We start from the raw sequence: 23,612 nt of genomic DNA, 5'->3' as shown, positions 1-23,612 counted from the left end.
CGGGCCAAAGGCTGTTGAATTTAACTTGAATCTGATTGGCTAAAGACTGAAGCCTCCATACACTGGGCACATGCTCTGTTAAGAGAGCTAAACCACCATCAGGGAATGGAGATAGAAACCTGACTCCATAAGGACCTGGTTCAGCATGTGTTGAACCTAAAAGTCAATAACATTTGAGCTTATTGATAACTGTTAGAGGGAGTCTTCTGGATCCTGTAACATGACATCCGATCATGAGTTAAGACGAGACATTTAACTTAAATCACTGGTAAAGTTTCTTAATTGCCAACCATTAAATATGAAGCATATCAGAATAAAGCTATGTTCTATGCAATTTTGGATAAAGTTGTTTATTTTAGCTTCACATTAGCTGCCCAGAAATACAATGTTTATAGTACTGGGTGCAGGGCAGTGGTCTTAATCTTAACATTGTGGAAATAAGCCTTTGTTGTTTCTTTGTTATTTCTACATTATAAGTCCTTTTGATATCACGATTATCAGTAAGAAAATCGTGCATTGTCTATGCAGTCTGTGGATCCTTCATATAAAAACATTCATGCCACAGGTGACACTGCAGCTGCCACAGATACACGGGCATGATGCTTGAGGCAAAACCTAATTATGCAAGGCAGAGCAGTGAGTTTTTCTCACCATGAATCTCTTCGTCTTGGTTCTCATAAAAATATGATTTCTTATCTTTTTAGGGATACAGTAGAATTTATCAGAACCTGTTTTGTTTAACATTTTTTTGGGGGGGTTGCCTTTATTTTGATATGACCGCTGTAGAGAGACAGAAAATATGGGGAAAGTGAATGCAACAAACATGCACTAAGACTGGGAATCAATCCAGCAACCAGCATGTTGAGGATTATTGCCTCTACTTATGGGCAGCTGCTCTACCCACTGAGCTACACCAGTGCGCCATTTTTGTTGCTATATCTTGCATTCATAAATTCTTGTTGATGTACTATAACCCAAGCAAAGTGTGATACTGGGAGAGGTCAGGTCATGGTTAATTACGTTGATTAAAACTATGAATACACATGCTAGTCAACCACCATTTTTTCAAGAGGAAGATGAGAGCAAGACTAGCAAGAAGTAGATCTTTGCTAATAGAAAATGACAAAGAGTAAGTATAGATGTTATGAAAGAGACTAAAATGAGACTAAAATCTTAGTGGTGAACTTTCAAAATCCATGATATTTCTCAAATGTGCATATAAGGTATGCCAGTAAATTCATCAGTGATCAATTAAAATGTTGAAAGTGCATTAATGTGATTGTTTTACATGTAAAATAGCTTTACAATTTGGCTACTTAAATTAGTTCAAAGAGAAAAAGCTTGACGAAATGTAGAGACTAAAATTTAAGGACTTTCAAAGACTAAAACTATTTAAAATGTTTTTGAGTTTTTGTTGTCTGAAACTATTCCTGGAAAATAAAAGTAAAAATTGACTCAAATTTACTATTATGATACAGTGTGTAAAACTGGGGAATATTAGCAACATCAAACAGATTCTAGATTGCGATGCTCACTTCTGATGGTGACAGTGGCAACAAGTAGAACTTTAAAAAACGGTTTCTGTTATTTGCTTTGTTCAGAGGTGATGTAAAAACTATCAAGATGCAAAAATCCAAGATGGCTGACTCCATGGAGGAGACCCTCCCTATGTATAAAAATAAAATACACTGATATATCGCAATATTTCGTGACGCAATACTGTGTTGATATTTTAAAATCCAGTATCCATATTTTTTTAAGTAATAATTTACTTTGTTGGTGTGGTAGTTTGTGGTGTAATTTCACCCCCTGACCGCTAGTTGGCAGCAGACACCAGCAGCTGGCAGCAAGTGGTTGACTGTTTCCCTCTTCTCCTCTGCTTCGACAGTGAGACTTCCAGTCTGAGCGAGCCAGTTGCTGTTCCTACATAGCAGAGCAGCGTCTGTTGCGTTCATAGCGGATATGTGGACTTATTATGACTTCCAAAACATTAAAGACAGTACAAACTTATACAGGAGTCAAGTCACTTGTAAGATATGCCATGCCAGAGTGAAATACTCAGACAACACGATGAATCTAAGGGCAAGACATAGTGATAGCTAAGCAGCTAACAGCTAATGTGAAAAAAGCCTGTTGAAGCTACTGCTGATTTTTACTCATGCAACCTTTATTTCCCAGTCAATACTTTGTTTTATTTGTTATGACCTGTGCCGTCGTAGTGTCTTTAAGAATGAAAGCTTCCATAATACGATCAAAACTCTGGCCCATCACGTCATGCCCTCCTCACATCACAGTCCATCAGTCCTTAAAGCCGGACATGAGGATCAGTCTTCCTCCACAAGCACCTTGTCATTACGTTACGACAGACAAGCTGATGTACCGTGAAATATGAAAGATTTGAGTACATTTACTCTATATTGATTTATTTTTCCACTTTTCTTTTAAAAATCCTGAAAGCATTTTAATTCATTACAACAAATAGGAAAAATCCTCATCTACAGATTGCAAAAAGAGAGTTAAAACGCTAGATGATACAGGACCTTATATTTTATAATTCACTATTACTTTTTATTTCTATACATACTGTATATATATACATACATTTTTTAATAGCTTAATTCTGTTCTGTTATATTCCTTATTAATATAAAATACAAAGTTGTTATTTATTAATATAAATATGTATATATTGTATACATGTGTATATATGTATGTATGTATAATTACAATACAAAAATATCGCAATATATCGTCTTGCTCATAGTATCGCAGTGCATCACAATATTTTAATATTGGCACCCCTGTATCGAAGTACGTATTGTATCAGCAGATTTCTTGCAAATACACACCCCTAGTTGATAGGCATATTTTATGTTTTAATTTTAACAAGTTTATCTGCTAGGCTAGCTTTTACACATTGCACCTTTTAAGAAAATAGGAAAAAAGTCTACACGCACATCCAAACCAAGGTGGGCAGGTGCTGAGCCGAAAAAGAGACTAACAAATGACAGAAAGACGTCTCGCACACTGCAGGGTTTCAAAATGATATGATTATTTATTGCACCAACGTGATTAATGAAGAGCAAATCTGCTCGAAACGTCACGTTGGTGCAATAAATTATCATACTTTTGGAGCCCTGCAGTGTGTGAGACATCTTTTTGTACCTTTTAAGAAAATAACATTTTATTTTAAAGGCTAAGATTTAGAGATTAAGCCAACAGTCAATTCTGACAGCTGCAACTTGTTCTCAGTGCGCACCATAAGAATGAACAGTTAGAAGTAAACATTACTCGATCACTTTAAGTTTTTTTTTTTTTTTTTTTTTTTGTCATTGTACTCAAAAATATATGACAGTCAACCCTTAATATGCATAGTTTCCCCAGAATGCCTTTGGGCATTAGACAATTTTGCAGCATGAGTAAAGTTGCCCACTCAGTTAGAGAAGATCCACCTGGTGGAACATGGAAATGACATATTTTAACTGGAGTCATACTCAAAAAATGTATTTACTTAAAAACTTTTACAAAATCAGTTACACCAAATGTTTTGAGTATTTTTTAAATTTTTCTGCTTTACAGTGCAGATAAAACCAAACTTCTGTTTTTTCATCCCCAAAAGCAACAAAAAGAATATTATCAAAGAAAATTGTTACTAAATAAGGTCAATAAACTGAGTTAGTATCTTCTTTTAAATATGTAGATTTTTACTTGATAAAACTTCTTTTAATGAGCCCTTACATTGTAAGGCTTTTCTGGTTTTACTACAGAAACGAGTCTTGTTTCTCCTTCTTAGTCAAAAGAGACAAGCTGAGTCCAAGTGTTTTTTCCTGCTCTTGATTATGGGGATGTATCGTACATGAGTGCCTCAGAGTCTTCATGTGTTGGACAGTGTAGAGATCTGAAAATTCTCCCTATTTGTGGATTTCTTACTTATTGTTGTACTTTTTATACAGGAGGGTCCTCTGGGTCACATGAGGACACACAACTGCCAAAATACAAGCAGTAATAATGTGTCTGTCTCTGCTCTGTCAGGTAACGGTGATAGGCTTCACGCTCGGTATCCCAGATGTCATCATGGGCATTACCTTCCTGGCTGCCGGCACCAGTGTCCCTGACTGCATGGCCAGCCTGATAGTGGCAAGACAAGGTAATCACTCTGACATGAAATGACGGCTTAGGAGTTGTCATTTTACACCAACACGGATGGAAGTCACTATCAGAGAGAGGAGGAGATGACGGAGATAGAGAAGGGGGGAATGGAGTGGCATGTGATGGGGGGATAAAGATAGCAGGCCTCTCATCTTTTTCAGCTGTCCCTCTTCCATCTGTTTGGTGAGGCAGTAAAAGAAAACAGCTCAACAGGGTCCCTTTTCATCCTTTCATCTGTGTTTATTCTTGCTCCTTTCATCAAATATTTAAACGGCTCTGTCTCTGTGAGTGTGGGGGCTCACTGGGAGACCCACTCCCCACTGCAGTTTAGTGTTCCATCCTTTGCTTTGTAGCTTTATCATCTTCTGTGGGCGTCGGCCTGAAAGAAAGCTGCACTGATCAGTGAACCTCTGTCTTAACCTGTCACAGCCTCAGCCTACGACCCCCTTACATTCTCTGCCCACTCATTTATTACCGGAATGTCATCTCTCTGTACCTTCCTTGGCCTGTTTCTTTCTTGTTTTTAAAGCTTCTTCTCTGTGTGCTCAGGAATGGGTGACATGGCGGTGTCTAACTCCATTGGCAGTAATGTCTTTGACATCTTGGTTGGCCTTGGTCTGCCCTGGGCTCTGAAGACTCTGGCTATCAACTACGGCTCTGATGTAAGTACTGAACTGCTTCCACTTGTCCTCCAGGTCATACTTGAAGCTGCAAATATCAGAGTTTTGTAGATTTGATAACGTCATAAACATTCAAGGTACACTCACCATGAGCTACCTGAGAGAAAAGCAATGGTATATGGTCCTGTAGAACCTCTTCCTAAGGGCTCCCCAACTCAGAGCTCAGAAAAGCTAAGCCCTTCCAGGGATTCACTTCATTAAACATGAATCTTGATCATTTCTATTGACAAAAGCTCAATATAATAGACCTACTGACTGAATTGGTTCTTGCCAAAGATCTTTTTTAACTATTGATTCTTATGACAGCATAAGGGCTACTCTAAATAAAAACAACAGATTATTTTTAAGGAAAAAAAAATTAAAGTTTATAAAGCTGTATTTTTACACGGAACAAAACTTTGAATTTTTGTGATTATAAAGTTGAAAACAGATGATTGCGTGAAGAAAAAAATCTATCATGATGAAGCCATTTTCCTTTCACAAATAATACTTCTTACTGGGACTGATCGATGAGAAAGTAATTGTGATTTTTGGCCCAGAACTGTCACATTGTCAGGATAATCTGGATTAAGAAGAGACATTTCTGTAATCTGGGGTTATCCACCACCTTTTTTAGTTTGGTTTCAAGAAACCAAAATCTTTAAAATGTTGTAAATTTCTGACTTTTTAAACTTGGAAATTGTGAGTAAAGTTTCTTGTAAATAGACAACTTTATAATGTCAAAATTGTTAACTTCTTAATCAAAAATTAAAGGATCCTCTTTATCTGTTTTATCTTGTAGGGTGGCTGTAATATGCTGTCGTACATTATGTTTCTAATTATGATTTTTTAAAATAAATGTACATTTAGTGTTAATGACAGAGCAGACAGGGCCCCCATAAAACACACAAAAAATGTTTATTAACTTTTTAACTAACTCAATCCTGAGCATTTCGGAGCACGGTCACAACAGACAACATTTTGAAAGTGCATAAAAAACACTAAAATAAGAGTTCCACTGTTGCTGTTGTTGTTGTTTTGTTTTTTTTTTTTTTTAATTTTGGTGAGTTTTTGAGCATGGTACAGCCTTTAAATCAGCTGTTTTTTGTCAAAATGATAAAAATAGTAGTAATTCCTTCAGTTTCAGTAGGATCCTTGATCCGAAGCTGGTGCTTGGACCCTGAAGGCTCGTGTATTTTCTACGCACCCATGAAAATAGATTTGTGTGTTTTGAACTTTGCAACCATAAATACCCTCATACTGGTGTGCGTCTAATATGTTGGCGTGGACATTTAAAAATGAATCCACTAGAGAGCATTGTCTTTCACTGAGCTACTTTGATGCTGCTCCATCCAGCCCGTAAGGTGATGAAAGAACAGCCCATCCTCTGCTCAGCTACGCTCTTGTAGTTGACTGTTTTTGTGCCCAGGTGAGCTAGCATCATTGATATGTTTTCTAACTCACTCATTATTAGTTTATATTTCCTCAGAAAACTCAAATAAGTTCCAGAAAACATTACTACTTTGTTGTGTTTGCTACTCTGGGTTGAACTGTTGGCCGCATTGCTCAGCACTGCCTCATGACTGGTGGCGGTAATCGGACATGTCTGTAAGCTTCGAGAGAACAGACAAAAAAAACGGACTACGTAGCTGAAATGGCAGGACTTTTCTTTTTTCGCATAAACGTGTTTGTGAGATTGGCAGTCAAAAGAGGCTGTTATAAACAAACTGAAAAATCTTTGGACTATTCGGGGTCGCCCAGAGTAGTGCTAATGATTAACTCAGATTTTTTTCTCTTGTTGCAGGTCAAACTCAACAGCAAAGGACTGATCTTCTCTGTCGGACTCCTGCTGGCCTCTGTGTTTATGACTGTGAGTACACAACAGCATGTCTGATTTCTGAGGTCTCTCCATGTGTTCATTGCAGTCTGTTGATTGATCTGTTTACCTGTCTCTCTCTCTCTCTCTGTGTCTGTATCTCTCTCTCTGTCCTTCCAGGTCCTGGGAGTTCACTTAAACAAATGGACATTGGATAAGCGCCTGGGTTTTTCGTGTCTCTTCCTCTATGCCGTCTTCCTGTGTTTCTCTTGCCTCATTGAGTACAACATCTTCACCTTCGTCAACCTGCCTACCTGCCGCGATGACGAATAAGACACAAACATGCTCATACATTCACACACTAATGCACACAAACGTGGTGTTTGCAAGGAAGTTTGGAGAAGCGAGGCTTTAAATGGATGGTGGTAGATGATGATGAAATGAGAACATAAACATATTTTTTTTCAAAAGCAGGAATTTTTTTTCAAAGCCTGCTTTTGTCTCTTTTGTGAGAAGAGATCTCCTCCCGCTCCTTTTCTTTTTGTTGATCTCCATCTTTCTGCACAGTGCAATATGAAGCTGCTCTGGTGTTTGCTCACGACCAGAGAGTGTGGGATTGATTCCAGGAGCAGAGATGGACACGACTGACTCTTTCTAAGCCCTCCCAAGGGACTGCACTGAGGACAACAACCACAGCTACAACAAAAACTCGACTACTGCTTGCTTCTGATGCGAGGACCATTTTTTCCCGGTGTTGTTGTGTGGAAGATGTAATGTTTACTAGCTGCTAACCTTTCCTGAGAGGAAGGGGCTTCTTTTAGGTTTACTAGTTGACAGTAATAATGAAAAAAGCAATGATGTGAAGGGTGGGAGGGAGTAGTTTAGCGCTGTGTTGCAGGAAATGAGGATTATTAGATGGTTTTAGTAGAGTGATACCAGTGAGTGGAAGTTTTAAGGCAAAACCAGGATCTGTTACAGCAGGTGTCTGCGATAAAATAAGCTTAATTCAGTAGTTGATGCAGCACAAATCAACATGTCATTTTTACCCTGTCATCCCATTCAGATTTTTCTCTGCCACTCATGTAAACATGGACTAAGATTAAGGCACAGGAGAAATGACAAGGCACCAGGAGTGTCTGGCAGGAACATTGATTGTTTTTCTTTCGCTTTGCTCACTCAGCAGAAGTTATTAGCTTGTTTTACAAAGTGGAGATAGTGGTGCATTTATAGTTTTCCAATCTCAGAACCCATTGGAAAACACTGTCTATCTTTGCCTGATATATGGTATATACCTTCAGGCATGGACTTGAATTTCTTTGTAATTCTGGTTTAGCCAGAATTACACGTTAAACAACTTCCAGGCAGGACTTTCTTTTCTGTCTGGCATTTATGTCTACATCATATATGCTGTTATGTCTTTTTCCATTAAATCCTAGGTTAGTTGGCTGCAGCTTATATAAAGGGGTTGATTCATATACCGGTAAAACATGCTGGGAAATGCAAGCTTCCAACCTCCAGTGGTATTCCATGTGCTGGAATATGTAACAACACAGACCCAATTGACAGAATTTGGTGCCAGTTTTTAACTGCTTTTCTCCCTTACCATGTCATAACTGTAAAGAAAATAGAGTGTTTAATCGGCACTTTAAACACCTATTTTTTCATCTAAAAAGTCTTTAACTTATACTCCTGGAGGCTTGTATACCGGTATAAAGTGCTAAGACATGCGTCATCACTGCAAATGCATGCAACAGCCACCATAACAAGACACCACACATTGAAAATTGTGTATTGCAAGCAGCAGCTTCACTGCTCAGAACATGTTGGAGTGCGTAACGACACAGACCACACTGACAGAGTTGAGGCCACTCTTTCACCGCTTTTCTCCCTTGTTATACTATAACTCTGCATTTAGAGAAAACAGTGAGGGTAACATTCTGTAAATGAAGCTTGCGGAGGACTGGTTTGGCTGAAAACACTGGCTGGATAACTCTGTGGGATACATTGTTGACTTTGTTATGGGAATCCCTGTTTGAATCCTGCTCAGTGCACAATGAATATCCGTCCCAGATGTATATTACTTTGGATAAAAGCATCATTCTGCTCATTTATGCTCTAAGTCTGACACACATACGGATATGGACCATTCTGTCTGTTCCCTGCGTTCATCTTATCCTTTTTTTGTACGTTCTCCTTTTTTTTAAAATCAGTTTTCTGGTCATTTTAATATGATTTACTCTAAAAAGTTTGCTGAAATAACAGCTTTGCCCATCAAGAGAAGAATAATACCTTCAAAATACACGTTTCCTTAAATGCATGTTGGTACAACTGTTTTCTATGGTGTCCAGGTAGAGAGGAAATCTAAAGGCTGATTGGCTTTGCAGCACAAAATCAGAGCAGGTTTGTGGCTCCAGTTTAATCGTTTATCTTTTATGGATTGTTTGCTGCAGTCTTATGCCTCCTATAGACTGTACGTTTTTAGTAATCTTACATGTTTCTCGTATGCTAGACTGCGCAGCTTGAATCTCATACAACAGGGGTGTCAAAGTAAATCACAGCAGGGGCCGGATTCTGAATTTAGGTCTGACCTGAGAGCCTAACGTGGTCAACATTTAACCATAAACTGTCAACCTCATTTACAACTGTTATAAATTTAGGGGAAACAATTTTGCACTGATGATAAATGATTTTGAGATCTAAAAAAATCTAAATGATAATTAGTTAAAATAATTAGTTAAAAAGGTTAAAATATGACTTAAAATTTAAAATTGTGCACTGAAAAGGTCAAAACATGAGATAAAAAGTCAAAATCATAGAATCAGGCTGTTGAAAATATGAAATGAAAACACAAATTAATTTCTTTTCCACATCCTGATTCTTTATGTAATCATTTTTAAGTCTTTACTTTTTCCTTTTTAATGACTTAACAAGGATATTTTAAATCATCAAGGTTAAATTTACATTTTTATTCTGTAGGAAAGCTGCAGACCTCGTACTGGTGGGCAGGTTGTAATAAAAATATGATATGATCTTGCGGGTGGGGTTTAGCTGTACCATGTGCTGGATTTTGGCCCCCAGGTTTGATGTTTGACACCCCTGTCATACAACATCAACTCTGATGTGTGCAGACTGAACGATGACAACTCCCAGTTAACGCTGCTGAATCGCAGGCTAAGACCTACGCCGATATGCAAGAAATAAACCGCGTCAGTGTACGCTGCCAGTGCCATTATAAATGATGGAGCAAAGCAACAACAAAGCCATTGTAAATGTGGCATTTATATGCTTAGAAAGACATCTGGGATTGAGATTTTCCTCCTTGTTGGAATCCCATAAACTTCAGCGTTTTGGCATTGTCTCTATTCTAATGCTAACTTGTTCAGTTGTTAGTGCCAGTGTCACGTTTATCTTAACGCAGTTCCTCCCTGCATTCTTATTGGTTGGTTATTTGATGTAGGTTGTAGCAGCAGTCACATTGTGAGATGGTCAACATAAATTTCTGATGTTGTCAGAAATTTGATCCCAGGCTATCTTTGGTCATGTTACCATCACAACGGCCGTCCGTCAACCTGTCTCACAGTGTGATGCTGCACCACAGTTTTAGAGCCATGACAAAATATATCACCCTGATTGGTTACCTTTCGTCTGGGACAGTGCAAAATTGCAGTGTTATACCAGGCTTATTTTGGCAGATATCTTCACAGTGAGGAATAAATCATAAGGATACTGACAATGGGGGAAAGTAGGTGATTTTCCAGTATGCACAAGCTAATTACAAACAGAAACCAAGAAGACTTGCTAATAATCCTGATCCCTGAAGACAGCTTGAACATTTTTAGGTTTAAAACAGATTTATAACACCCATATCAATCTTTGAACTTGTATAATCTTGTACTTTTGTTGAAATGGAAGCAAAACTATTTGACTTACCACTAGCAAATACTCATCAATACAAACTTCCATTTGTCCACATTGAAAATAAAAGTGCTACATGTCATAATGTGTAAGGGGAAAAAAGTTAAACTAACAGGGTAGGGAGATAAATATTTAGCAGCTGTAGTGTGGATGTGTACGCCTGCATGCTGTTAGGACAACATACAGCTACATTTAAAGATGCACACCTCCATCAACAACACAGCATTATCCTTTCTCTTTTTATAAATTAACTAGGATAGCATCACAGCTGTAGCTCCTGTCTTTTGTACTGAAAGTTTATTAGATTTATGAAGAGTTTTATGCCCCTCTGTAAATAACCCACCTCTGTAAATCCCCCCAGATGTGATATTTGTTATTTATTCATGTCAAACGCACATTCTCCTCTGGAGCTCACAAAACACCAAGGCAGATTTTATTTATGGCTCCAGGGGGCTATTCAAGTCCGTACCTAAGAAAAATTCAGACCACTCGAGTTGAAACAAGCACAAATTTCTCTGGAGATGGATTTCTTTTCTGATATCAAACGGAGTTCAAACTTGCACTGAAGAGCTTAAACTAGCTTCACAGGGAGACGCTAACTCTTCCTTCTCCTAATGCATGCTGATTACAAGGACAGTACCTTGTAAAATGAAGCAGGGTTGAATGAATCGATCATATAGAGGATTTTAATCAATGTGGGTTGATGGACTGCTGCTTTTTTGTGAAGGAACCGACCAAATAGACTCAAAAAGTGGAGGCATTATTGAACAGAGCAGCCGAGCAGATTTGGTGAGGTGTTTTCTTGGTGTTGGATGGATGTCCAGCTCCCTCGCACCTCTGTAGTCCCAAAGAGGGAGTGAGGATACTTTAGTGGTATTATCGTAGGAGTAGAGTAAAGATGCAATATAAAGCATCAGGATTTAGTCCTAGCTCTGGTATTTAAAGGCTGGGATTGTTATTTTTATCCAGGAGTTCTTTGTATTTTGTAATGCCTAATGTCTACTTTTGTCCAGATATGGTAGGTTTGTGGTACATAAATATCCCTCCTAGTTTTTAGAGCATGTACATTGTGGTTTGTGAGCCCTACACAGGGATTTTTATTCCACTATGGGAGTCGAGGCACGCCGGGGAAGTCAAATTTCCTCAAAGACATCCGTCCCTGCAGAAGTTGTCTGTCAGGGCCCGATGATTCTCACACAGAATCCGTCCAAATGTCAGCGATTCCTCCACAGGCGCTCATTTGAAATGTCAAGTGCCCCGCTCTTTTTTTCTCACTAAGGGAATTCAGATGTTGGAGCAAAGTCTAATTTTTGCTGGTGTTTTTTTTTTTATTTATTGATCAGAATTATATCAAACTGAAAAATCTTGTATTTTGAATGTACAAATGATTAATGTGCTTTGTGTTCATATTTATTTCTTTAAGAGACACATGTAGACCGGAAAACAGGGTTAAATGTGTTTTTGAATCTTATGTAATGCAATAACGATGACCTTACAAATGTGTAAATATGCTCTAATGATCAAAGATGAATTTATAAGAGTTTAAGAAGATGTAAATGATGTTTCTCTGTGTGAAACAGCTCATCATTCCTTATAAAAATTATTTATGAATGACTTTACAACATCCAAACAGGACTGTTACACTGAGCCCGTCAGCAAGGTCACACAGCACAATCAGTTTAGCTGGGTTCACTCAACATAGAACCAAATACTGTAGACGGTGGTCACCATGTACGACTTCAGTTTACAGACTGACATTTCAGTGAAGAAATACTGTTAACCCTCAGTGAGCCAAGACAAAAACAGCTTTATATGAGTGACTTTACATCCCATCATTGCTGACGACTTTTTAAATATTTCTGTCAAGCAGTTACGAGATTTAAGAGGCTGTTTAGTACAAATTTACACAAGTTCAATCTAAATACTTGGAGACGTGTAGACTTCATCATACAAAAGCTTACTTTCTCAAGAAAATCTATCTATCTATCTATCTATCTATCTATCTATCTATCTATCTATTAGTAAGTAAGTCAGTCAGTCAGTCAGTCAGTCAGTATGTTTACATGCATAGACAAAGTTGATTTATTGTGTCCGTCCAGCTCAAACTGGACTTGTATGTCAACAAGCAGTGATCTAATTTGTCTACATCTGATTAACACACTTAGATAATAGAGTACTGCAGTAATAATCCCTAATATGCTGAAACCTGTGAGCATTTTGGCACTTCCTGTTCAATGGCCTTAAAGCTAGTGATGTTTATAAATGCATTTTTGAGATTTTGAGGTTTTTTTTAGCACTTGTTCATTAGTTAGACCATTGTCCACTGAAATATCCTAATGAAGATATAACCCTTGCTTGACTAATCTGTGCATATAAACGTACTGACTGAGCTCTGCTCTGTTTTTATTAGAATTTTCATGAATTGCAGTTTCCTGGGATTTTCCTCTATTATGGGGCGTTTTCCACCAAGCAGTCTGGTTAAGTTCTGTATGGCACGCCGCACATTTTTTTTGCGTTTCCATTGGGACCCTTACCAGTCAAAAGTTGGAAAGGGTCCCCTAAAACTGACTTGTACCGTCCCACTGTTTTGGCACTGTTACGTAGGGGTACCAGTCGGTGGGCAACTGTGGGTAGGTAGAGTCTGTCTTACAATCAGAAGGTTGTGGGTTTGATCCCCAGCTCCTGGCGTGACATTGGGCAAGACACTTAACCCCAGTTTGTCCCACTGCTTCGTCGGTAGCGTGTAAATGGGTATCAAAGTGTATGAATGGGATTAATTAATACTGATGGCCAATTCTCCATAGCAGCTTCTGCCATCAGTGAATGGATGTGGATTGCTTGGTGAAACCTGGGGTGTAAAATTGCTTTGAGGAGTCTGATGACTAGAAAAGTGCTATACAAGCTCAAGTCCATTAACCAATCTTACCTATCCATCCCAAAAAGGTGGAGCTACACACACAACAATAGTGGTTTGCAGTGACGTCACTTTCAGTGCGCAACACGACTGCTCGGCCAGGCAGCAAAACAAAACACAGAACTCTGCTCTTTGAGGTGTGGCTGAAAACGGGAGATAAACAGACTAATATCTGCTAAATTAGGGATATCTGGACTCAACAGAGATCCATACTGTTTCCTGGATCGTGGATATTTATATGTGGCCACTAATTGAGTTTCCTGATGTTTATATGGTCACAGCCTGGTCTATCTGTGATGGATGTGAAAGGGAATTAATGTTGAAGTTTTGTGAATATGAAGCTTTAGATCAGTTAATTCTCCATATTGTAGCTAGCTATGCTTTTGCTTCTTACTTTAGGTAACCTGTGAAAACATAGCTCTGGGGTTGTTGAACATGTTTGTAAAACTTCTGCAGCCTATTTTAAAAAGAGATCAGCGCACCCAGGATTTCTTACTTAATCTAGTTTGATTTTAACACCAGATAAATCTTTAGTTTATTTTTAATGTGGCAAATTCTCATGGTACAGCTCTAAACTTTTATACTATGTCGTATAAACTGTTACAGACTAGATACATTCACATATGAACATACCGCTACAACTCAAAACTTTTCTGGACACATATTCCATCAGCTGAGGATCTGTACTGACTGTGGTTAACATAATTAAGTTATTATTATTAAAAAAAAACTTTTCAGCTTAAATAAAGCTGTTTATTGCTTATTCCCTACTGATTTCTGTCACTCATCCATTCTTCAACTCAGCGGCTGGACCAGCAGACGTGTGCTGCATAGCCTCGACAGCGCACTCACTAAGTGTGGGTACGGATGTCTTCGGAAACGCAAACTATTTAGTGGTTTAGTGTACCAAACCGTACTGAATCAAACCAGACCACCTGATGGAAACACAGCATTAGAGTTCATAATCATTGTCCCTCAGAAACTGTTAGGAAGCCTTAGGATCAATGAAACAGTGTTAACTTTAATTTATCTGTTTCAGACTCTGACTGACTGTTATATCAACAGTGTTAAAGTTATTTTGAAAATATTAGCTGTCATTGGCTTGAATAAAAAAAAAGACAGGACCATTAAGCGTTCATATTGTGGCATTGTCAACTCAAGCTACCATCAGTGTTAAAGATAAGCTCTCATTGTTGACTTATGAAGCCTTCAAGTCTTTTTTGGCATTGTGCTGGCTGTTAAACTTTAAAAAATCACTGACTACAAAGTATAAATCATTCTGTAATGTATCAGTATCTTTGTAATCCAGGGCATTTTTTTCAGTTATATATCAGAAAATATTTGCATCATGCACTTTATTGTTTTACAACTGATTTTCTAGATTTGGTTCATTACATTCTGTGCTGCTATTCACTGCATGGACCTAACATCCAAACATGGGGGTCCCATGTCTTTAAAACCGACCAAACTAACGCAAATGTTTAAAATAAAGAAGCATCTTGAAGAGGAGATTTCTAAATAATTTGTGATATTCACATGGGTGATATTGCTGATGTAAATCTGTACATAGATAGGTGTAAATGTATTTATATATTTTTTGTCTCAATCTGTATATCTGTTGAATATATTTTCATAGATGCTAGGTCTCCCTTGTAATTCCCTTTGTTTTGACGTGTTTGAGACCTCTGAAGCTAACGTCCTTTGTTTACTCGCATGGAGATATTTCAGTATAATAATAAATTATTTATGGTAAAAATCTCAGTGTAATTCAGGATGAGAGTCCACGGTGTTTTAGACCACACTGGATTTAGTTTGAACTGGATATCCTAGATGACTGCATGCTGTTGCTAGCATAGGATATGAGAGCTGGAGAGTGAGAGTGTTTGCAGACGATACGATTCTCTACGTGTCCAAGCTTTACCTCTTTCTACACAGGAAACTTTTCAATAGAATGGTTTACTTTGTGTTTGGATGTTTCAAATGTAATTTTAGAGATCATTTTGCTACCTGAGCATTAATAAAGTCGTCTTTGCTTAAGGTAACAAAAGCCTTGATGTGTGGTTTTTATTCTTGCATCAATTCCCCAAAGCATGCAGACAGTTATCTAAAACAGCTGAGTAGGAATCATTACCTGAGGGAATGTTAAGTGGCATACACAGGGCAGATATGGATCAATAGTAGAGCTGGGTATCGTTAAACAAAGAGACAGAACGGCTTAAACATGTTAAAAATGACCCTGCAGACCTTTTTAGGGTTTGCAGTGAGTCGTGAATGTTTGCCTTGAAAAAAATGGTGGCAAAAGATTTCAATGTTTTGTGAATATCTTATTTCATTTATGTCTTTTGTTGGAATATCAAAGCAGCTTTTCCCATAATAACAAGGTACATCTCTGGAAAATTACCCCAAATCTACATTAGCATGGGAACATTGAGTCGAATGGGTTTGTTTTTCTGTTCTCACTGTTCAGTCATATGTTTTGTTTCATTTAAAGTCTACACTGAATTCTTTTTCACTGAATAAGTTGATGTAGTAACCTCCTGAGACCTGAGCTGTTGTTTGGAAAGCATTTCAGTTCCTCCCACCTATTTGGGATAATTAGGACCTGATAAGTTTAAAAGTTCAGAATTATTTTTGAAAAGGAATTAACTTTGACAAAAAATGATGTCCAATTTCAACACAAATTCCCCAAAATTTCCCAAAACACAACCTAAGATTTCAGTAAACATATTTTTAAGTGAAATTTTATCATAAAGCCTAAATTTTAACAAAATGTCCCCCCTTAATTCCATAAAAATTTCACCTAGATTCCATGAAAATTAGAGAAAATTCCACCAAACATTCTAACAAATTCCCTGAAATTTCAAATAAATTCTAGAAATTTCAAAGGACACCCCACTACCTTATCAAATTTCCAAAATTAAAAAAGACATTTCACTAAGAATACCTTAAAAATACAAGCAAATACCTCCAAAAAAAACTAGTCCCCAAATGTAAAAATGTCCCCCTTCCAAATATAGAAGAGAATCCAAATTTTTCATGCAGATACTCAAAGATTTCACTGCAAAAAAATTTCCAAAGAAAAAATATTCGAAAAATTTCATAGCAAAATCTCCCAGTAATTCAAGTGAATTACTTAAATTTCAATGGATATTACCAACGATTCTCTTCAAAATTCTAATTAGAAGTAGAAATTAGTTCTGTGTTGTAGGAAAGTTAGAAAGTAATGTCCTCGTGTGTATGCAGGGTCTGATGACAAGAAATGTAAATTAGAAAATACATTTATAGAGAAAGTAGAGACAAACAAGCTCAGACTAATAAAAAGCGTGTTGAAACCCTAATAATCATTTTTCTTTGCATTTTTTGACTCACTACCCTTGCTAGGATGATTTCAGTGGGAATAAACTTCCTGTTTTATTGCTTAAGTACTTTACTGATGATGTTCTGGTGTAGATTAATCTATTTTGAAAGTTTGGTTCTAAAATAGGTATATATTTGTTTTTAACAAATGCAAATGCATCAGTTTTATGTAGTAACAAAAGGCACTTTTTTATGTCATGTTTTGTTTGTATAAATATTTAAAAAGGGTGAGCCACACTCACACAGATGAAACAGTCCTGTAGCACTGAGGAACAACCATATAAAACCAACATGTAGGCCACTGGCACCCTCTAGTGGCGGAACACTGAAAAAACTGTTGAGAAAATAATGACAGCGGGCATGCAACTCCATTTCCAACATTTATTAAGTGCAAAAGGAATATACATGAAATCATTCACTGACAATAATAAACATGTTTTTCTTTTTTCCTGGATTCAGTTGATGCTATAAAGAATATTAAAAACATGGAAAAGCCATCTGTGAAAAATCCCCGCACAGAGACACATAAATACTCACTTTGCCTATTTATTCAAAGAAAAGTTAGATTACTGACAACGTTGCACCTTGAGTCAATTCAAGCTTTGAAAAGTTGGCACCCGGATGAACACATGACGAGCTATGAACAGGTTACATACAGATGATACTCATGCTACTCGACTGCCTCAAACACTTGTTTCCTTAAAAGGTGCTTCCATGATTAAATTCAGGGTCTAGTTTACATTATTGGGGTCTAAACGACTGACAGTTACCAACGATTTGGAAAAAAAAGGATAACCTCAGTCACCAGCTGCAAGATGGGTGGTCAAAACCTTAACAGGACAAACTGGTGGATAAAAGTGCAACTACACAGAAAAACTTCTCAGTTAAGGTAAACCCCTAGTTTAGAATGTCTTTTTCTGTTGGGATCTTTTCTGTTACAGTCATTTTACCCAGAAAGATAAGAGTCAGTACACTTACATGCAGTCGAAGTACGATAATATCCTGATTAGGGTATTTTACTGGAATGTTGTCTTCGTCCTAGTATAGACGCATCAGGAGAGAATCAATATAGGCACAGACAAAAGTCCAACTCTGATACACAGGTGATGGAATACCTCATTCAGCCAGTTACTACTTACTGGACTTTTTCCAGCCGACCATGCTGACAAGTTAGCAAGCAGCTGGCTAGTTTTATTTAGAGCAGAGAAAACTTAGTCCAGTTTGGGTCCAATTGAGATGTTTACAGACCAAAGAACATCAATCTCTAAATGCATTATCTAAGTGAGACAGTCTGCTCTGTCCTCCTGATGGAAGCGACTTTACTAAGTCTACCTCTCCCATCTGTGAGGGTCAAGAAAGTGTGCCATGCAGACAATCCCACTGCTTGAAGGCAGGGTACGGATTGTCTGGTGTGTGTGCTAATTCAGCCTTTTCTAACTGCATGTAAGTGTACCGACTGAAGCCATCGCAGCCTGTCTTGTAACTGCTGGTGTCACGGCCCAAACAATGTAAAAGACACCCAAATACTGGAACTCCTTTTTAAGCAACGCCACTTTTCACTTGCTTTTAAACCTTCAACATCAAACATCTCAGTACAATTTAAAACAGGAATTAATGGAGTGTTACAGTTCATGGCTGTTATTAAACAGTATGTCATAATTTCTGAACTAATGATATCTTAAAAAAATTCATCTCAAATTTCAAGTATTTTAACTTTGACTAAAACTCATCACTGATGAGGGTTTTATCGCTGACTGAGCCTGTCTCAGTGACATCTCTTCTCCTGTAAACTGAGCCCTTCACATCCTGTCACCCTCTAAACATCCATCAGCCTAACAGCACGTTTCATTGTGTGACCACAAACCAGCATTTAAGTCCACGAAACCTGCACATATACTGCTTTAACGGGATAAAAACCTTAAACATTCTTCAGTAGTACAGAGACCTGTCTATAGTTATAACATGGCAGTTGTTCCTTAACCAAAAAATAATGGCAATCTGAGAGTAAAAGGCACCCTTAAACAAGCGATGCATAACATGGAATTTACAGTTTCTGTCATATCACCAGGATAATCAGTAAATACATACATGAATGTTACTTTTTCTAAACACTGGCAGACGTGCCTGTTTCTAAAATAACACATAAGGACAAAACAACATGCAAGAACTATTTCTTTTTACATATTTAGCAAAGTTAATCCTTAAGATTAAAAAGGCAGTGTCATATATTATATCTGTCATTGATAATGTTGGGATCTACCTGCAAAGATGCAGTTTAGTGCACAGGAAATTCAGCATGTTGGAAGAAGAGAAGAAAGCCGGTGGCTGTGGCTGGTGAATGTATAAGCCTGTAGCCACAGCTGTAGGGATGTGATGGAAAAGTAAAATGCTATTAGATCAACTTCCTGTTTAAAGGCATAACAGAAGAGGTCGCACAGTTTGGTGCTAGCGGTAAGAAAACCACAGTTTTGTTTTTTCTTTTTAATTATTATTTTTAAGCCAAAAGTTTCCTTCTGTGCAAAGTCCTGAAAGGGAGATGCAGATTTTTTTTTAGTTGTTTTTTTTTTTTTTTGGTAATTATTATTATTATGCAGCTTTGTTATTTCCCCCCCACATTTTAAGGTAAACTGCCTCATCCTAATGGCTGAATCAGACGACACTTTTCTGTTTTTTTTCCCTTTTGTGATGGCACCATATGAGACTGTGCAACTAAGATCTTGTCCTGCCTTGGCTGACAGACTGGCCACACTACAAACATGATCTCAACCAATCATACTCTGTGCTCATGACTGTCCTCACTACTGAGCTTGAGTTCAGAGGTCATCTGGGAGGTGAGTCGATTGTCAGTAAAGTGCTCCGTGTGATGCTAGCATCAGTGTTGTGCTCTGATAAGAGAAAACAACAAAGAGACAAAGGTGGACTTGTCCCTATGTATGAAGTAGAGAACTATATAGACTATCCTTCTATTACAGCGTAAAAGTATGAACGTGATTACCTCATGAAAATAAGCCCAACAAGCTAGCTATGATCACTTTTGGGAAAAAGGTTGCAGCTGTCTGAAATCACACCCTACTTACTCATTAGTGGACTACATAGTAATTATGCCATTTTTAAGTGGTGTCTGAATCCTGAGTGAGCACTGTTATACTCTATGTAATGCACTCATTATATCCCACAATGCATTGTGATGAATAGTAAACAACTTATGGGCAATATCCCAGCAATATTTACTTCCATGCATCACAGTTGAAAGCTTTATCGAGCATTTAGTGATGTTTGACTACTCTTATTTGAACCTCGGAAACACAGAAAAGTTCAGTTTGAAGAGTTATTTTACCAAAATCTAATCTGCTCTACATTTGCATTTGTTAAAACCAAATATATACCTACTCTGTTTAATAGTTTTCAACATAAAATGTATTCTTTATAGTGAGACATGAGACTGTCGTCTGTGCACAAATAAATGCAGCACGAAACAAAAATTTAAATCACTATTTTCTTTAGAATGCCCAAAACGTCGTCATTTAAAATTTTCTACAAAAATATGTCAAGTATAGTGATAATTTTCATTGAAATCCTACCATTATTTCAATCCCAAGCTACTGCCATTCATATCTACGATCTGTTGTTGCTAGATGTTTTAATTGTGCACATTAATGACATTATTGTTGGCAGCTTGAGTAGGGTAATATCTTTCATTGTGCAGATAAGAGCAATACATAGTCCACTACAGACAGCTCTCTTTATAGAGAATAGGGAGTAGATAATGCATGATTTATAAAGGCAGGGAGTAAATGCGATCCTACTGCTGCACCTGAGGATCTTTAAGATCAGGCAAAGGTACTAAACTGCATTGAAGATGCATGCAAAATTCTGACATCCCAGGCTTGTTGAAGTGTTATGTGGTGCCTTGAACACCTTGTCAATTACGTCGCACTACAAGAGAGTTTAATGTTCCCTCTGTCATATTTGGCGATGTTGCATGATGATGCAGTTGGGCCAAAATCTGGCCAAATTTGTGTAGTCTGATTCGGCCTTAAGGGCAATGCATAGATGTTTTAATAGAACAACAAGAAAATAGTTGAAAAAAAATCCAGTTAATGTCTGTTTGCAAACACCAGAATTCATTAGTAATTGAAGCAACCAGATTGTAAAGGAGGGGTATTTGATCCTGGACAGTGTTTTCTGGTATTTAAACCAAGCAGAAATTAAAAACTGTGGAGATGGAAAGGCACTTCAAGAAAAACAGCACTCATGAGTTGTCATATTATTAGTAAATACAGAAGCAGTCTTTTTATAATTTGCTACAGCTCTTTATAGACATTTTCCCATCAAACTCTTGTTTTCCAACAGCTGAGTTCCTCTTCTTTTTCTAAGAATAAATTTTGCATAAAGTTGCAAAAATCAAAACATGGAAAATATCAGACTGCTATATCACCAGCCACCACTAGGTGTCACTAAGCGTTTAAAAATATCTACTATCATATCTAAAGGATTAACAGTATCAAACCACACACAATATTTAAAAATACAGTTTACCAGCAACTGTAAAAATTAAGTTTTAGATACAGCTATCACCTAAATAAATGAGTGATTCATCTAAAAATGCTTCTATGGTCTGATTAGCCTCTACTGTATGTACCTTAATGCTACACCTGAATCTTAACACCAGTAAAAGGCAGCCCTGTCAACACGTTTTAGTGTTCATGTCATGTTTACACTTGAAGGCCTTCATCTCTCTGAACTATGAGTTTAGTTTTGAGAGTTGTGTTCAGCAGAGTGTCGCTCTGCTGCTGAATCTAAAACCAAGGAAGTAAAAAAAATCCATCTTTTTCACTTCCTTCCCTCCTTTCTTCTTTTCCTCTTTCACGCATATCTGTCAGACAAAACATTCCAGCGAGAGGATGTTGACTGAGACAGACGTGTCATCCAAAAGGAGAAGTCAGGCTTTGTAAAGACTGGCACGACACAGCGCTCAGCCCAGAGGAACTCTGTCACACACCGAGCATTTTAGGTCTGAAAGAACCAGATTTGTTAGAAATAATGGGTGATACTGTCACAACTGGGAGACAAAGAGCCCTTTCACACCCTCAGTCATATTGATATGGAGTTCCCATTGAGGTGACTTGGCGGCAGGCTGAGGCTCAGAGGACGACTGAGGCCGAGGCTGTGAGCTTGCTCTGACCGCTCCCTGCCCAGGTCGTTCAAATTGGTCTTGTGGTCAGAGCTTACGGTGAGGTTGTTGAGGTTGGCTGTGGTATCAGAGGGGGCTGATGATGAGGTGTTGCAGCTGGCGACACGGCGGTACACAAAGTGGAAGGGAGTGGCCTGTGAGCGGCTGTGGAGCTCAGCCTTGATCTTCTGAGGGTGGGTGTCTGGAGCCAGCTGTTGGCTGCTGCCCTCCATCAGCAGAAACAGGCCGTAGTTCTCAGGGTCAGATACTTTAAACTTGTGGGCACAAAGCTGACAAACCTCCTCCACAGTTGCATACGGCCGGACCTGGAGGGTTTTGGCTGTACAGCCACTGTCCAGCTCCTGTAGTGCCACCCTCAGGTAGTTCTAATAAACAGAAAAGAAAGATGCAATTACTTGAGAATTTTAGCTTTATCATTCATTGAACATTATCACTCCCAGGTGTACACTGTGCCATTTCAAGCCGATTCTAACACAGTTTTTGAGGTTTGGCTGAATTCCACTGCATTGTTAACTGTTTAGTGTGTAGGAGGACATGATGCAGGGTCCCGGCCTGCTCGATTCTCCCAAACAATTGGGAGAATGTCTGACATGTCTGATATTTTGGCAAAGCTTTCTGTGAGCATCAACTGTCAGCTGAACAGCTATCTATTCACTTAAATATAGCAGGCTACTTTTTCCTACCTAAAACAGTTGGATTTAGCGCTTTCACTTGCTAAATCAGCATGATCACATGAAATATCCCTCTCAGTCTATGTCAACACCACCCCTGAATGTGTGAGTGTGTCAATATATCTGTGGAAAGCTCTGTTTTTGCATTCATTTGTATTTTAAGAGCAGAGCCATGAGCAGACTCCTCAGCATCAGGGCTTTTTTTCTGATTATGCCTGCAAAAACTATCAGACAGCATCTGAAAGCAACATAGTAACAGCAGGCATAGCTGTCTAATGTGCTTTCCCCGTCCTATTACAAAAGATACGGACTGACAGAATTTGTCAACAGACCTCCAGCTGACAGGAAATATTTGTTATGATTGACCTGCTAGTTGTGTTTGCTGGTGATGCTGCAAGAATGCCAGATGGCTAGAGCGTTTTTGTATGGAAAAACACTCTAGCCATCTGTATGGAAATGGAAGGTTAATGAAAATGGTCAACAATGCTCTGTCCTGAAGTGTGAGCAATCTGGTCTTGCCATACCATTAAATCATACAGCATTAGCACAGACATTGTGAGCTTTGGTCTTTCTTGGTAAACAATTCAGTTGTAAAGTATGAGCTGACAATCCACCACAATTTTAAAAGGAACCTTCATAAGTAGCCTTTTCATCACTGTATGTCCTGCCAGCACCTAAAAACAGTCATTACATCTGTCATTTTAAATGCAGTCTATGTTTTGACTATCTCTTTACCTGGAAGTCATCAATAGATGGAGCAGATCGCTGCATGGTTCGTCGGCGGTGCCACTGGTGGAGCGTGTCCCTGGTTTCAGAGCTCAGCACTCTGGCTGCCTGCTCTTCCTGGAAGTTTTTGATCAGGGACATGGCTCCATAGGCACTGGTCAGGTAGTATCCACCTGGAAAAGAACAAACAGAAACAGAATTCTAACATAATG

At 38.2% G+C, this 23,612-nt stretch overlaps 2 protein-coding genes across 2 annotated transcripts in view; one reads left to right on the top strand and one right to left on the bottom strand.

Moving 5' to 3' along the window:
* The window catches only part of slc24a3 (solute carrier family 24 member 3), a 173,850-nt gene extending 159,899 nt beyond the window's left edge, over nucleotides 1-13,951 (top strand). Inside the window, exons 14-17 of the mRNA XM_041789827.1 lie at nucleotides 4,032-4,146; nucleotides 4,698-4,810; nucleotides 6,612-6,677; nucleotides 6,804-13,951. Of these exons, the coding sequence (XP_041645761.1) occupies nucleotides 4,032-4,146; nucleotides 4,698-4,810; nucleotides 6,612-6,677; nucleotides 6,804-6,956 (447 nt within the window). The 3' untranslated portion in view covers nucleotides 6,957-13,951. The remainder of the gene's footprint in view (nucleotides 1-4,031; nucleotides 4,147-4,697; nucleotides 4,811-6,611; nucleotides 6,678-6,803) is intronic.
* Nucleotides 13,952-17,176: 3,225 nt separating this feature from the next.
* Nucleotides 17,177-23,612, bottom strand: part of rin2 (Ras and Rab interactor 2) — a 79,447-nt gene continuing 73,011 nt past the window's right edge. The window contains exons 11-12 of the mRNA XM_041789405.1: nucleotides 23,410-23,573; nucleotides 17,177-22,368 (exon numbers count right to left, since the gene is read on the bottom strand). Of these exons, the coding sequence (XP_041645339.1) occupies nucleotides 21,904-22,368; nucleotides 23,410-23,573 (629 nt within the window). The 3' untranslated portion in view covers nucleotides 17,177-21,903. The remainder of the gene's footprint in view (nucleotides 22,369-23,409; nucleotides 23,574-23,612) is intronic.

This window comes from Cheilinus undulatus, linkage group 6, assembly GCF_018320785.1.
Source record: "Cheilinus undulatus linkage group 6, ASM1832078v1, whole genome shotgun sequence".
Classification (NCBI taxonomy): domain Eukaryota; kingdom Metazoa; phylum Chordata; class Actinopteri; order Labriformes; family Labridae; genus Cheilinus; species Cheilinus undulatus.
Note: the sequence above shows the minus strand (reverse complement) of the source record. Positions and strands in the feature narration are given on the sequence as shown.